The 14,607-nt window shown below is 48.7% G+C and overlaps 1 protein-coding gene across 1 annotated transcript; it reads right to left on the reverse strand.

The window, feature by feature from the left end:
• Nucleotides 1-9,653: 9,653 nt before the first annotated feature.
• Nucleotides 9,654-11,355, reverse strand: LOC109753775 (12-oxophytodienoate reductase 1). The gene is made up of 2 exons (XM_020312701.4): nt 10,451-11,355; nt 9,654-10,337 (listed from the first exon to the last, which is right to left on the reverse strand). Exons 1-2 carry the CDS (start codon nt 10,941-10,943, stop codon nt 9,799-9,801), a joined length of 1,032 nt encoding a protein of 343 aa, XP_020168290.1. The 5' UTR covers nt 10,944-11,355; the 3' UTR covers nt 9,654-9,798.
• Between the last annotated feature and the right edge of the window lie 3,252 nt (nt 11,356-14,607).

The following is a 14,607-nucleotide window of genomic DNA, read 5'->3' on the forward strand; positions in this document are numbered from 1 at the left end:
AAGAGCGTGCTGCCACACACCCTACCAACCAAGAAGTTGTTCTTGAGGAGAACGAGTCTGTGCCCGATCCTCCAGCTACTCAAGTGGAGGTTGAAGATACTAAGGCGTCCACCATCAACACTACTGAAGCCAATGACGTTGTCATGGCTAAAGTCAATGTGGCGCCTGAAGTAAATACGGTGCCAAAAGCTAATGTTGCACCTGAAGCCACTATTGCACCTGAAGCCATTGTGCAGCTTGAAGCCCATGTCAATGCCAATGCTCCTGTACCACCTCCAAGGCCTCACACTATTGAGCTGGCATTTGATCATGGCCAACCTGTCATGGTTCGTTGGCCTATTCTGGTTCCTCCTCCAGCTCCCGGACCTCAATTTGATTATCATGTGGAGCACAGGCCTCAGGTTCAGAAGCCAAAGCCGAGGCTGCCAAGGTTTCCAGGTACTGCATCTTCGCCAGGATCGTTCAATGTGAATGGCTTCATAGCACACAACACCTTCTTTGATAGTGCCAAGAACCCATATTCAAGGCCAAGAATTTCATCTGGTCCGTTCTGGAGCTATCAGCAGTGCAGTTATTATTCTTGTGTCTTATACAATCAAGGGCGCATTTTTCCCCATATGCTTCTAGACTGCGAAGCCATTGCTGGCCTGCCCTACTTGGAAGAAGCCCTCGACTGCTTCAGAGATGCTGGCCTACTACAATTTGTCACTGACAAAGAACATTGGAACGAAGAGCTTCTACTACAATTCTATGCCACCCTCCACATTCGTGGCTACAACAGGGATCCGAAGACATGGTTCCTTGAGTGGATGACAGGCAATGTACACCATGAAGCCAAAGCTCTTGATATCATTGAGCTTACTGCCCTGCCCACTCCAGGTGATCTCTATGAACCTGGTTTTCAGCTTCACCGCAATGCTTTGGAGAGCATCTTCCAGAAGCCTGAGTCAAATGCTGAGCATGATGAAGCCATTGCCACAAGATGCTGAATATCCAAAGGAACTCTTTGTTGAAGACTTGGAGTATCTGCCCCGCACCATCTATCACATTATAAGGCAAACTCTATGGCCCGTCAAAGGACATTCTTCTGCAGCAAAGCTTGAAGGCTCAATGAAGACATTGGTGTTCTATATTCTCAATGGCATCAGCTTTAATGCTCAGGATTTCTTCATCAGACAACTTGTTGCATCTGGCTCTGATCTATTTGGTCTGAAGTTTTACGCTCCATGGGTAATGCGCCTCATCAAGCTTCACTCTGCTATCAACTATCAGCCCTCTGCACGCAACCATCTCATATTCTTGCCAGAGGTTGATATGTCTGTCGAAGCCATATACCCAGAGCCTGCCAAGGAGCCAATTTATCTTCACAGCGTCGATCGTCAAAGTTTCACTCAACCTATTGAAGGAGTTCTTGCTGCAACTCGTGTTTACCCTTTGGCTGGAAATACTCGTGCACCTCATCGTGCCCATACTAAAGCCACTGAAAGCACTAATGCTCAAAGGCCTCGGAAGAGATCTCGTGTCCTCAATGACCGAGAGCTTCTCGTGGCCTTACATCAGAAACAAGATAAGCATCATGACTGGCTCAAGCGTCAGATGCAGAGTCTCTTGGTGGATGTTAATCGCATTCTCAATCTAGCCACCAAGAATGCATTTTTCACTCATGAAACCTGTCGGCAGTCATGGAAGAGTCTGACATTGCTTAGTTCTGAAGATGATCTTCAGCAAGATGGCTTCACAGAGAGATTCAAATTTGATTCCACTCCTCCCAAGAACGTTGTCTTACGTAGGACTCCCTCACTCGAAGACTCCGAGTACTCCTCCTCGGCGGCCACTGTTAATGCCAGAGTCATTGATGACGAAGATGATGCTACTTCACCAACTACAACTTCGGCGCGTATCGACACTGCACCAAGTTCTTCTGCACCACCGGACTCCAACGTCGACCCTGCACCTTCACCTACTCCTCATGGGAACGAGTAGAGGCTCTATGTCTTCAAACCTTTATGGTCCTTACTGACAAAAGGGGGAGAAGCATATGAGTTGATAGTCTTCAAGCGGGTCCATATGGGTGGTTGCTTTATATTTTGCCAAGTGTTTACAACTCTCGTTTAGATACATTTGGCTCTTTGGGTTGTAACACTTAAACTTGATGGTCGTCTGCTACTTTTTCTGCTATTCTGTGATGCGATGATAAATTCCGCATGAAGTCATTACGCAGACGTCCATTTTTCATTATGCAGGTCATTATCTTCGTTATATCCTTTCATGCATGATGAATTGTCTTCTTAAGTTGAAGAGGATCTCCACAAGTACAACCTGCATGTGCATTTGCATTCAAAAGCAAAATACTTACATGCACATCTTCAGGGGGAGCCTTTTGCCACTTATGAAGACAATACCTTAACCCTTAAAATTTCACATACTTTTATCCCCGTTGAAAACTTCAACCAGTTTGTCATCAATCACCAAAAAGGGGGATATTGTAAGTGCATCTAGTGCCACCCCTAGTTGGTTTTGGAGTATTGACGACAAACGTGGTTGAGGGACTAATGTGTTTGTGAGAATTGCAGGATAACACGGGTAGTAGTCCCTCATTGATTCGGTTTACCTACCGGAGATGACCCCTACAAATGTGTGAAGACATTCAAGACAATGGTGGTTTGTGAAGATATTCACATTGAAGACTATGACATGAGAAGACATCGCATGAAGACTATGGAGCGCGAAGACTTAGTTGTTTCGTAGTTTCCTTTTCTTCTTTGTTGAGTCATAGGAACCACCGCACTGTTAAGTGGGGTCGAAGTGAACAAAGTAAGTGTGACTGAAGTGATGCTCAACCAAATCCTATGTCTTCGAGCGAAGACAATGAGAGCAAATCTTATCCAGAGTCGGATAAGTCAGCTTTACTTGTAGCCCAAGTCAAGCTGCCGCGTGTGTTTGAAATCTGACCATTGGACACGTGTCAGTTCCTTAGTGACTCAGGGTCATTTCGGGCAAATCAGGTTGGGTTGCCTCCTGGCTATAAATAGCCCACCCCCTACACCATAAATTGGTGGCTGCTCAGAGTTAGTGCACGGCTTTTGTCGTTTGAGAGCAACCCACCTCCGAAGCATTTGAGAGAGAGATCCTTGCGAGGACAAAGCCCAAACCACCCAGAGCCCAAAGAGTGTTTGGCATCACTGAAGGCCTTCTGTCCGCGTGATCTGAAGACTTGTTACACTTGAGGACTGTGAATCCTCCAGCCGGTTAGGCGTCGCGTTCTGAGCATCCAAGAGTCATTGTGGATTGCCGGTGAACAAAGTCTGTGAAGGTTCGGAAGTCTACCTTGAAGACTTACCAGAGTGATTGGACGAGGACTAAGTGTCCTTAGTTCAAGGGGAATAAGGTGAAGACGCGGTCTTCTGAGTTGAATCTCAGCCTCCCTAACCAGACGTACAGTTGTCACAGCAACTGGAACTGGTCCAACAAATCACTGTCTTCTCCGAGCAACTGGTTCTATCTCTTACTTTGCTTTACTTACTTTTTGTCCTTGTGAAGTCATTGCCTGCTTGCACTATCTGTTTGACTTCACTGTGTGACGACTATTGTTGTTTGGCTTCACACTATCTTCCATCCTGATCCATACTGCCTAGCTGCTATTAGTCTTCGTGCTTTCACTTCATTGAATACTTGACTATGCCTTGTCTAGTGTAGTGTAGTCTACCTTCCGCTGCAAGTCAATAGGTTCATTTCTATTGTTTGTCTTCGAAACTCGCATGTTTTGAAGACTTTCATAAAAATCGCCTATTCACCCCCCCCCCCTCTAGTCGATAACTAGCACTTTCACGCGTGGCGTGGCGAGGCGGGCGGCGGAGGAGGAGCGCGCATGGATGTCCCTCTTGTTCTCATGCTCATACAAGTGGGGAAAGAACCTCCCTTATAAGGAGGTCCAACTCCCACTAAACTAGCAGTGTCGGACTAAACTTTAGTAGTATCCCTTGCCTTGCACAAATGGGCTAAGTGGGCCTCTAGGATTTATTTAGGAATTTCTGAAATAGTTATTGGGTTGGCCCATAAATAGATAAAATTCTAGCAATCCCCCACCAGATCCTAGAGGCACATAGAATTTGCCTTTAGTTCCAAAACACTGTTTTATATACCGGTACAGCAGTGGAGACTGTTAAGTTGAACTTCCACCTAGAACTATATGCTACACTAGTAAGCAACTTGAACAGTGGACTAGGCCTTGAACTGCAAGTTTTCTGTGAATCTAGCTTCACATAAAGCCTTGACCGATACGTGGTTACTGTGGGTCTTCCCCGCGGGTGGAGCTTATGCGTCATACTCCGAGACCTTTCATGAGTTTACTAGAGAGAACCCTACTCTCATAGATTGCGACTTTTGACAATTAGACTCATATAGGTGTGTTCTTCAAAAGATGTTCTGCAGGACAACATCTCTACTTAAATGAGCCACTTAGAACACATTAAGATATACATCAACCTGCCATGCAGTTTTAGGAGAGTATTGCATCTTCATGGAGAGTGGTATTGTTAATAGTAAGGATACTCTCCTCTCAGTTGATCAACAGCTTGTCTTCCACATCTAATTCACGGGATCTCCGATCACAAAGAATAGGTTACCACTATGAACAACTCATATTGTGGGTCTCATACCCATCTCTCTCGATGCATTATCTATCACATTACGTGATAGACCCTTAGTAAAAGGATCTGCCAGATTTTTAGACGTTTGGATATAATCCAATGCAATAACTCCGGAGTTTCTCATTTTCCTGACAGACTTTAACCTTCTCTGAACGTGTCTTGATGACTTCATGTTATCCTTTGAGCTGCTCACTTTCGTGATCATAGTTTGATTGTCGCAGTTCATAAGGATACCCGGTACAGGTTTCTCAACAACCGGCAAGTCATTCAAGAGCCGGCGAAGCCAATCTGCTTCGACCGTAGCTGTATCTAGTGCTGTGAGTTCTGCTTCCATTGTTGACCTCATTAAGATGGTCTGCTTGCAAGACTTCCAAGAAACAGTGCCACCTCCATGAGTGAATAAATATCCGCTCGTGGCCTTTATCTCATCGGCATCTGAGATCCAGTTTGAGTCACTATACCCTTCAAGCACCTTTGGGTTCCCAGTGTAGTGAATTCCATAATTCGCAGTGCCTTTCAAATAACGCAAAACTCTCTCTAGAGCTTTCCAATGCACATCTCCTGGTTTTGAGACAAATCGACTCAGTTTTCTAACAGCAAAAGAGATGTCAGGTCTTGTAGCACTGGCTAAGTACATAAGCGAGCCAATAATCTGAGAATACTTCAATTGATCTCTAGCAATTCTTTGATTCTTTCGAAGCAGCACGCTAGCATCATATGCTGTTGGAGAGTCCTTGTAGTCACTATAGCCAAAGCAACTCAAGATCTTTTCCACATAGTGAGATTGAAGCAATGTAATCCCACCATCATCGTCTCTCAACAACTTTATGTTCAGAATGACATCAGCCACTCCTAAATCCTTCATCTCAGAACAGCGAGATAGGAAATCCTTGACCTCCTTAATAACATTCAGATTTGTTCCGAAAATCAGTATGTCATCAACATACAAGCAAAGGATAACTCCCTCGCCCCCACCATGGCGATAGTACACACATTTGCTAGCTTTGTTTACAACAAAGCCTGAGCTGTTAAAGTTCTTTCAAACTTCTCATGCCACTGTTTGGGTGCTTGCTTGAGTCCATGCAAAGACTTTAGCAACTTGCACACTTTTCCTTCCTGACCATCTAGTACAAACCCATCTGGTTGTTCCATATAAATTTCCTCGTCCAACTCTCCATTTAGGAAAGCAGTCTTAACATCCATTTGATGAACGAGAAGACCATGTGAGGCAGCTAGTGAAAGTAGAACTCGAATAGTGGTCAGTCGAGCCACAGGTGAGTCAGTATCAAAGAAGTCTTCACCTTCCTTTTTGGTATAACCCTTAGGCACGAGCCGAGCCTTGTACTTTTCAATAGTACCATCAGGCCTAAGCTTCTTCTTGAATATCCATTTTCATCCTATAGGTTTGCACCCATAAGGGCGATCAGTTATCTCCCAAGTTTCATTCGCCAAGATGGAATCCTTCTCGCTACGAACCGCTTCCATCCAGTAGTCAGCATCTTCAGATGCATAGGCCTCTGAAATAGAACTGGGAGTATCATCTATGAGATACACAAGAAAATCATCACCAAAGGACTTTGCAGTCCTCTATCTCTTGCTCCTAGTAGGAACTTTATTGTTCTCCTCCACAGGATTTTCAAAGTGTTCCATCGAAATGGCAGGTTCGGTAATTGTAACTGGTTCCTGATTCGATGAACTAGGCATCTCCTGATTAGATGAGGTAGCCATATCCTTCATTGGAAAGATATCTTCAAAGAAAGTCGCATCATTCGACTCCATGATCGTACCGACATGCATGTCAGGTACCTCAGATTTTACAATCAAGAATCTATAACCAATGCTATGAAAAGCATATCCCAGGAAAACACAATCCACGGTCTTTGGTCCAAGCTTGCGCTTCTTTGGAATTGGCACATTGACTTTCGCCAAACAACCCCAGGTTCGTAGATAAGAGAGTTTTAATCTTTTCTTCTCCCATTCCTCGAATGGAGTTATCTCTTTATTCTTTGTGGGAACTCGGTTTAGGACATGACATGCAGTCAATATCGCCTCCCCCCACCATGCCTTGGAAAGACCCGATGTGTCTAACATGGCGTTAACCAAATCTGTTAGAGTACGGTTCTTTCTTTCGGCCACCCCATTTTACTGAGGTGAATAGGGAGGCGTCCTCTCATGGATTATACCATGTTCCGCACAAAAAGCATCAAATTCATTGGAAAAATACTCTCCACCACGGTCGGACCTAAGCCTCTTGATTTTCCGATCAAGTTGGTTTTCCACTTCAGCTTTATAGATCTTGAAAAAGTTCAAAGCCTCATCCTTAGATTTCAGAAGATACACACGGCAGTATCTAGTGGAGTCATCCATTAACGTCATGAAATATTTCTTTCCACCTTTTGTCAAAACACCATTCATTTCACATAGATCTGAATGTATGAGTTCTAGTGGTGCAAGATTTCTCGTTTCTGCAGTCACATGAGACTTACGAGGTTGCTTAGCTTGTACACACACTTGACACATGGATCCCTTGACAGTGGTGAAACTAGGGATTAAGTTCAACATCGCTAGTCGCGACATGCAAGCAAAGTTAACATGACAAAGACGTGAATGCCACACATTTGATTCACTATTGTTGCAAATATGATTAACAACTTTATTGCAAACGTCTGATAAGGATAAACGAAACAAGCCTCCTGACTCATAGCCTTTACCAACAAAGGTTCCATACTTGGATATTACAAATTTATTCGACTCAAAGACAAGCTTGTAGCCATCTCTACACAGAAGAGATCCGCTAACAAGATTTTTATTGACGGAGGGGACATAACGCACTCTTCAGCCGCACGGTCTTCCCCGAAGTAAACTTCAGATCGACCATGCCAACACCACGAACAGAAGCACTTGAACCGTTGCCCATCAGCACGGTTGAAGTCCCTGCAGTCTGATAAGACGAAAACATGGAGATATCACCACATACATGCACATTAGCACCCGTGTCAATCAACCAATCAGGATAATGACATACTGAAAGAATAGTGGGAAATATATCATACCCAGCATCCTTCATGTCAGTGTCTCCAATGACAACATTAGCGGTCTTGCCGCCTTTACCAGGATGACGCTTGTCATAGCGATTAGGGCAACTAGGAGCCCAATGATCAGGATCCCCACACACATGACAAACACCTTTCTTCTTGTCATTCTTCTTCTTGAAGTTCGTGTGTTGCACAGCCTTGTTCTTCCCATCAAACTTTGCTTTACCATCAAACTTGCCCTTGTTCTTGAACTTGTGGGGCTGGAAGTTCTTCTTCTGTACCAGATTGGCACTAGATCCTCCCTCAATACCTCGATCACGTGTGTCCTTTACTCTCGTCTTTTCTTCCACATCAAGAGTGCCAATGAGATCCGGGACGGAAATCTCCTGTCTCTTATGCTTCAGTAAGGTAGCAAAGTTCCTCCACGAAGGAGGAAGCTTAGTGATGATACCTCTGGCAACAAACTTGTCCGGTAGCATACAACTGAAGTGCTCAATTTCTCTAGCAAATGACTGTATCTCATGAGCTTGCTCAACCACGGAGCGCTCTTCAGTCATCCTGTAATCATAGAATTGCTCCATGATGTACAGCTCAGTGCCAGCATCCGAGACCCCAAACTTGGCCTCGAGTGCATCCCACTTCTCTTTTCCATTATCAATTGACGCATAAGCATCAACTATGTTCTCACCAAGAACACTCAAGAGAGCAGCCTTAAATAGAGTATTCATTTTCTGAAAAGCTTGTGCATGTTGAGCATCAAGCTCTCCTTCAGGTTTGCCAAGGGTGGCGTCATAGCAACTCATGGTTTGAAACCATAAGACTGCTCTCACGCGCCACCTCTTATAGTGGATACCCTCAAACATAGGAGGTCTCATCGAAGCAGCAAAACCACTCGAGGTAAATTGCCTATGATAAGGTTTTTGGATTGTTGAAAATATGAGCAATTTACCGATTGATTTTATTAATAGAAATATTAGATAAAGCATGACTAATATAGCAGAGATAAAACAAGTCATGTAATTTGACAAAGAGAAAGTAAATAGCATCTGCATATATGAACTAGAACTGAACACATCTAGAACAGACACTAGAGCAAGAAGTTGTGACAGAACCTCTAACAGGAAGAGTATGAGAACGTACGGAACGGGAGCAGATGCACCGGTCTTGGGGTCGGTGTCCTCGCCAGCCATGTCGTTGAGGAGGTTGTCGACGTCGGCGAAGAAGTCGTCAGAGTCCGGGGCGTCCGTGACGAAGAAGTCAGTAGTCGCGCTGAGCGCTCCCAAAAACCTTATCACCTTTCTCCCGTACAGGGAGACAAAGCGAACAGACTTCAGCCGAAGAGGCGAGCCGTTCGGATTCAGTGTCCACTACAGAAAAACGTTTCAGCGACATCGGCTCGGCTCATTCCCGCAACCCGCGGCGCGTCGTGCCGAGGCGTGGCCGAGGCGAGCGCCGGAGCAGGAGCGCGCGTGGATGTCCCTCTTGTTCTCATGCTCATACAAGTGGGGAAAGAACCTCCCTTATAAGGAGGTCCAACTCCCACTAAACTAGCAGTGTGGGACTAAACTTTAGTAGTATCCCTTGCCTTGCACAAATGGGCTAAGTAGGCCTCTAGGATTTATTTAGGAATTTGTGAAATAGTTATTGTGTTGGCCCATAAATAGATAAAATTCCAGCAACATCGAGCAACTGCAGGTGGGGCATGCGCAGTGGCTGCCGGCGTCAAAATCTCTGTTGATTTCGCGGCGGGGGGTGGTGGTGGTTAGATGGCCGGCGGAAAAGAGGAATGGTGTGTGGAGAAGAAAAATCCCGTAGAGAAGATAAGGCTGGAAGTGGAAGCGTGTGCAGGCCCCACATGGGCACGTGTCGAGAGGAGGAGGCGATTTACGGGAGGGAAAGATCATTTAGAGAGTTTTTCAAAAAAACAAATTATCCTAGTTGTAAAATAGGACAAATGAGTACAGCTCGATTAAATAGTGTAATGTCCAAGATGCACTATTTTGCGTTTTTTGAACAGGGAGTGTCGATCATCATTTACAGGGTAATTAATACTCCATAAAATTAGTACGTATCAGCATATATACAACATTCAGGTAAACCAAGTCGATCATCGATCAGTCGAGGAACGGGTAATCGGTGTATCCGACGGCGGGGTGGGCGGATCCGACTCCGGCGCCGTAGAAGGTGGCGCTGACGCAGTCATTGAGCGGCGCGCCCAGCTCGAACCTCCTCGGCAGGTCCGGGTTGGCCAGGAAGAGCCGCCCGTAGGCCACCAGGTCGGCGTACCCCTCGCCGACGGCCGCGTCGCCCTCCTCCCGCCCGTACCCGCCGCTGGCGATGAACGTGCCGCCGAACGCCTCCCTGTACGGCAGCAGCCGCCGGGACACACGGCGCCGGCCGTCCACCTTGGGCTCGATCATGTGGCAGTAGAGCACGCCGAGGTCGTTGAGCCGGCTCACGACGTGGAGCGCCAGCGCGTGCTCCTCGGGCTCGGCCGTGAACTGGTCCAGCCGCAGGCCCAGGCGGTGGCCGCCGATCTCCCGCGCCACGGTCTCCACCACCTCCAGCGCGAACCGGCACCGGCTCTCCGGGCCGCCGCCGCCGCCGTCGACGAAGTAGCCGTTGGTGCCTTGGAGCTCGACGCCGTCGAAGCCTGCCATGGCACGGCACGGTTGGTGTCTGATTTCAGAAGTGAAACAGGGGAGATGGGCTCCTTTACTCGGAAGGAAAAAAAGGAACTGGAACAACGGTCTCCCAGGCACGCACCGGCATCGATGGCGTTCCTGGCGGCGCGTCTGAACGCGTCCACGACGCCGGGCGCGTCCTCGGGCGCCACCCTCCTCGGCGACGTCAGCTCCTCGCGGCGGCCATCGTAGCTCATCTGCGGGCTCACCTGTTGCCTTTCCCTGGCATCGTCGCCGTTGCCGGCCGCGGCGTGCCAGAGCTGGCAGAAGAAGACGGCGCCCTCGGCGTGCACGGCGTCCACCACGGGCCTCCACGCCTCGACCTGCTCCGGCGCCCAGATCCCCGGCATGTCCCTGAACGACGTCGGCTCCTCGTCCCGCCTCGCCGGCGCGACGCGCGTGGCCTCGGAGATGAGGAGGCCGCCGGGGGTGGCGCGCTGGGAGTAGTAGAGGGCGGCGTGCGGCTGCGGCACGCCGCCGTAGGCGCGCTGCCGCGTCATGGGCGCCAGCACGACCCGGTGCGACAGGTCGAACTGGCCCATCTTGTACGGCGTCAGCAGAGGGATGGGCTCCATCTCGGCTCCGCTCCGCTCCTCAGAAGCTGAGCAATGGCGCCTGTGATTTGCTTGCAGAGAGACGGAACTGGCGGTGGATGCGGGAGGTCAAAGATTTTGATGGACAGTGGCGGTACTCCACTGATTACCACCAAGATGTGGCTGTCGGAGTGACAGTGCGGTCGGCCAGTCTTGTCTGGTCATGAGAGATCCAGCGCGGAGCCATTGCTGAATCACAGCGAGCTCACAGCACCATGGAAACCAATTGATCGGGAGATAGTAGAAGAGTTGCTGGCGATCTCATCTTTCTTGTGTGAAATATCGCCAGAGACGAGCAGCCCAAGACGCGACAACTACGTTAACTTGTTTGTTTTCTGGGAGGGAAACGAGATTATCCGGCCCGCTACGTGTCTTGGTGCACCGGTGCTTGTACGACAGCGAGGTGGCGAGAAAGCTCCGTTCATGGAGCGAGCACCGCACGGCAAGCAACCGCGGACTGGCCATTGCCCGTTGGACTCCTCAAGGCTTGTTTGCCAGGTGTGGATGCTTCCGTTTTGGTCAAATTCCTTGCGTTTCCGACACATTTCGATCCAATTTCATCAAATTGGATTTCGCAAAAAAATGAAAAATCATCAAATTGGATTCGAGTGAAGGAGGTTAATTAATTGCCGCGGGTAAAAAAGAAAACACTGGAGCAAAGAACACGGTCGATGTCAAGCCCTTGAGGAGTCCAACAGGTCCGGCTCGGTAGTTATTAAGTTTATCAGATTGATGGGCGTCGGGACCAACAATTCTTCTGTTTGACAACAGCAAGCCAAGATAGGCGAGAGATGGATATGGATGGGGATCACATCAGCGCCCAGATTAATCATGGGAGCAGAGGCTGTGAGCTACTCCTACTACTTAGTAATTTTGGCTCACACAGTCACACTAAGCTAGGGCTTCTCGAGACGGAGCTGTGAATTCGAATTTGGAGACAAGTTGCTCCCAACTACCCATGCGTCTATCTGATTACAACCTACAACAAGTTTTGCCCTACTTCAGGGAGGGAGGGGCGATGACGGTGGCACGTTTTCGGCTCGCTTCAGTATTTGTAGACGTCGTCAGGTGGTCGACGGATCTAAATGTAATTTTTATTGTTTCTGCTATTCATTGAACTATCCTGATTGATGGTAAATAGACTGAAAGTTTTCTCGAGAAAAAAAAATTACAACCTTGACCCTAGACGCCCAAATCCTAGCCAGGAGAGAACGGGAAGCAGGTAACGGCTCGGCTATAAGTTTTTTTTTCTTTTGAGAAAACGGCTAGGCTATAAGTAGCAATACACGTGGTTACCTATTTTTGGACTTGCAAGCCACTGGCGGAGCTTCTTTGGCCTTGTCGATTTGGGCTTCTGTTCTAGGGCTGTAGAAGTGCCCATGTTGTGGACAACGCTTGTATCAAATACAGTAACTTGTTCTTGGGCTTGAGGTTCGCTGATACAGTAAGAGCATCTCTACCAGACCCCGCATAAGTGGTCAAACTCGCAAAAAAAATTTGCGTTTTACAGTTTTGGGCGAAAAAAGTGTCCAGAACAAAAACTGTAAAAGTAGTCCAACCCGTAAAATTTTTAAGGGCCACCGCAAATGCACACCCGAAACCTTTGACTTTGGAGGTTGGAAGGCCGAATATAGGGGGCCCCGTATACCGGTCAAACCTCGTCGGAGGAAACATGCCGCCGCGGAGTTTGCCGAAATCCGCCCTAAACTCGACGGAATTCATCACCGCACATCGGAAAAGGCCGCTAGACACCGCAATCGATTGCCGCCGGTTCGAATTGGACGAGCTCGACATCGTCGTGGCCTCCCATGACCTCAGCCTGGCCGCCAGAATCCTCCCGACGCGGCAGGAAAAGGGGCACTGCTCGCCTGGCAATAGAGCAAGGCGTGGACGACGGAGGCGACGGGGCGTGGCCGGCAAGGCTGGCCGCGGACGACGGAGGCGACGGGGCGTGGCCAGCGAGGCTAGGCGCGACCGGCGCGGTGATGGGGCGCGACCGGCAGAGACGGGGCGCGACCGATGGGCGATGGGGCACGGCCGACGGGCGACGGGCGTGACGCCCCCGATTTGACCGTACACTAATCATGCACGCAAATGTGTGCGATCAAGATCAGGGACTCACGGGAAGATATCACAACACAACTCTAAAACATAAATAAGTCATACAAGCATTATAATACAAGCCAGGGGCCTCGAGGGCTCGAATACAAGTGCTCGATCATAGACGAGTCAGCGGAAGCAACAATATCTGAGTACAGACATAAGTTAAACAAGTTTGCCTTAAGAAGGCTAGCACAAACTGGGATACAGATCGAACGAGGCGCAGGCCTCCTGCCTGGGATCCTCCTAACTACTCCTGGTCGTCGTCAGCGGGCTGCACGTAGTAGTAGGCACCTCCAGTGTCGTAGGTGTCGTCGTCGACGGTGGCGTTTGGCTTCTGGACTCCAGCATCTGGTTGCGACAACCAGATAGAAAGGAAAAGGGGAAAAGAGGGAGAGAAGCAACCGTGAGTACTCATCCAAAGTACTCGCAAGCAAGGAGCTACGCTACATATGCATGGGTATATGTGTAAAGGGGCATATCAGTGGACTGAACTGCAGAATGCCAGAATAAGAGGGGGGATAGCTAGTCCTGTCGAAGACTACGCTTCTGGCCATCTCCATCTTGCAGCAAGTAGAAGAGAGTAGATTGAAGTCCTTCAAGTAGCATCGCATAGCATAATCCTACCCGGCGGTCCCCTCCTCGTCGCCCTGTTAGAGAGCAATCACCGGGCTATATCTGGCACTTGGAAGGGTGTGTTTTATTAAGTATCCAGTTCTAGTTGTCATAAGGTCAAGGTACAACTCCGGGTCGTCCTTTTACCGAGGGACACGGCTATTCGAATAGATAAACTTCCTTGCAGGGGTGCACCACATAACCCAACACGCTCGATCCCATTTGGCCGGACACACCTTTCTGGGTCATGCCCGGCCTCGTAAGATCAACACGTCGCAGCCCCACCTAAGCACAACAGAGAGGTCAGCACGCCGGTCTAACCCTATGCGCGCAGGGGTCTGGGCCCATCGCCGTATGCACACCTGCACGTTGCGTACGTGGCCGGAAGCAGACCTAGCCTAGTGGCGTTCCAGTCCAATCCGGCGCGCGCCACTCAGTCGCTGACGTCACGAAGGCTTCGGCTGATACCACGACGCCGGGATACCCATAACTACTCCCGCGTAGATGGCTAGTGCGTATAGACCAAATGGCCAGACTCAGATCAAATACCCAGAACTCGTTAAGCATGTTATTTATCCGCGAACGCCGACCAGGGCCATGCCCACCTCTCTCCTGGGTGGTCTCAACCTGCCCTGCCGCTCCGCCACAAAGTAACAGTCGGGGGCCGTCAGGAACCCAGGCCCACCTCTACCGGGATGGAGCCACCTGTCCTTTCAGCCCCCTCATCAGAATCACTTGCGGGTACTCCTCGAGCCGACCCGACTTTAGTCACCACATGTGTCATGTATATAATGTATATAGTATATACCCGTGATCACCTCCCAAAGTGATCACGGCCCAGTAGTATAGCATGGCAGACGGACAAGAGTGTAGGGCCACTGATGGAACACTAGCATCCTATACTAAGCAGTAGGATAGCAGGTAAGGATAA

The sequence above is a fragment of the Aegilops tauschii genome, chromosome 7 (genome assembly GCF_002575655.3).
Source record: "Aegilops tauschii subsp. strangulata cultivar AL8/78 chromosome 7, Aet v6.0, whole genome shotgun sequence".
NCBI lineage: Eukaryota > Viridiplantae > Streptophyta > Magnoliopsida > Poales > Poaceae > Aegilops > Aegilops tauschii.

Bases quoted from the DNA above. Each gene is read 5' to 3' on its own strand.
- LOC109753775 (XM_020312701.4), bottom strand. From the start codon at position 10,943: ATGGAGCCCATCCCTCTGCTGACGCCGTACAAGATGGGCCAGTTCGAC. The intron at 10,338-10,450 runs GTGCGTGCCTGG...GTGCCATGGCAG, and splicing joins CAGGAACGCCATCGATGCCG to GCTTCGACGGCGTCGAGCTC.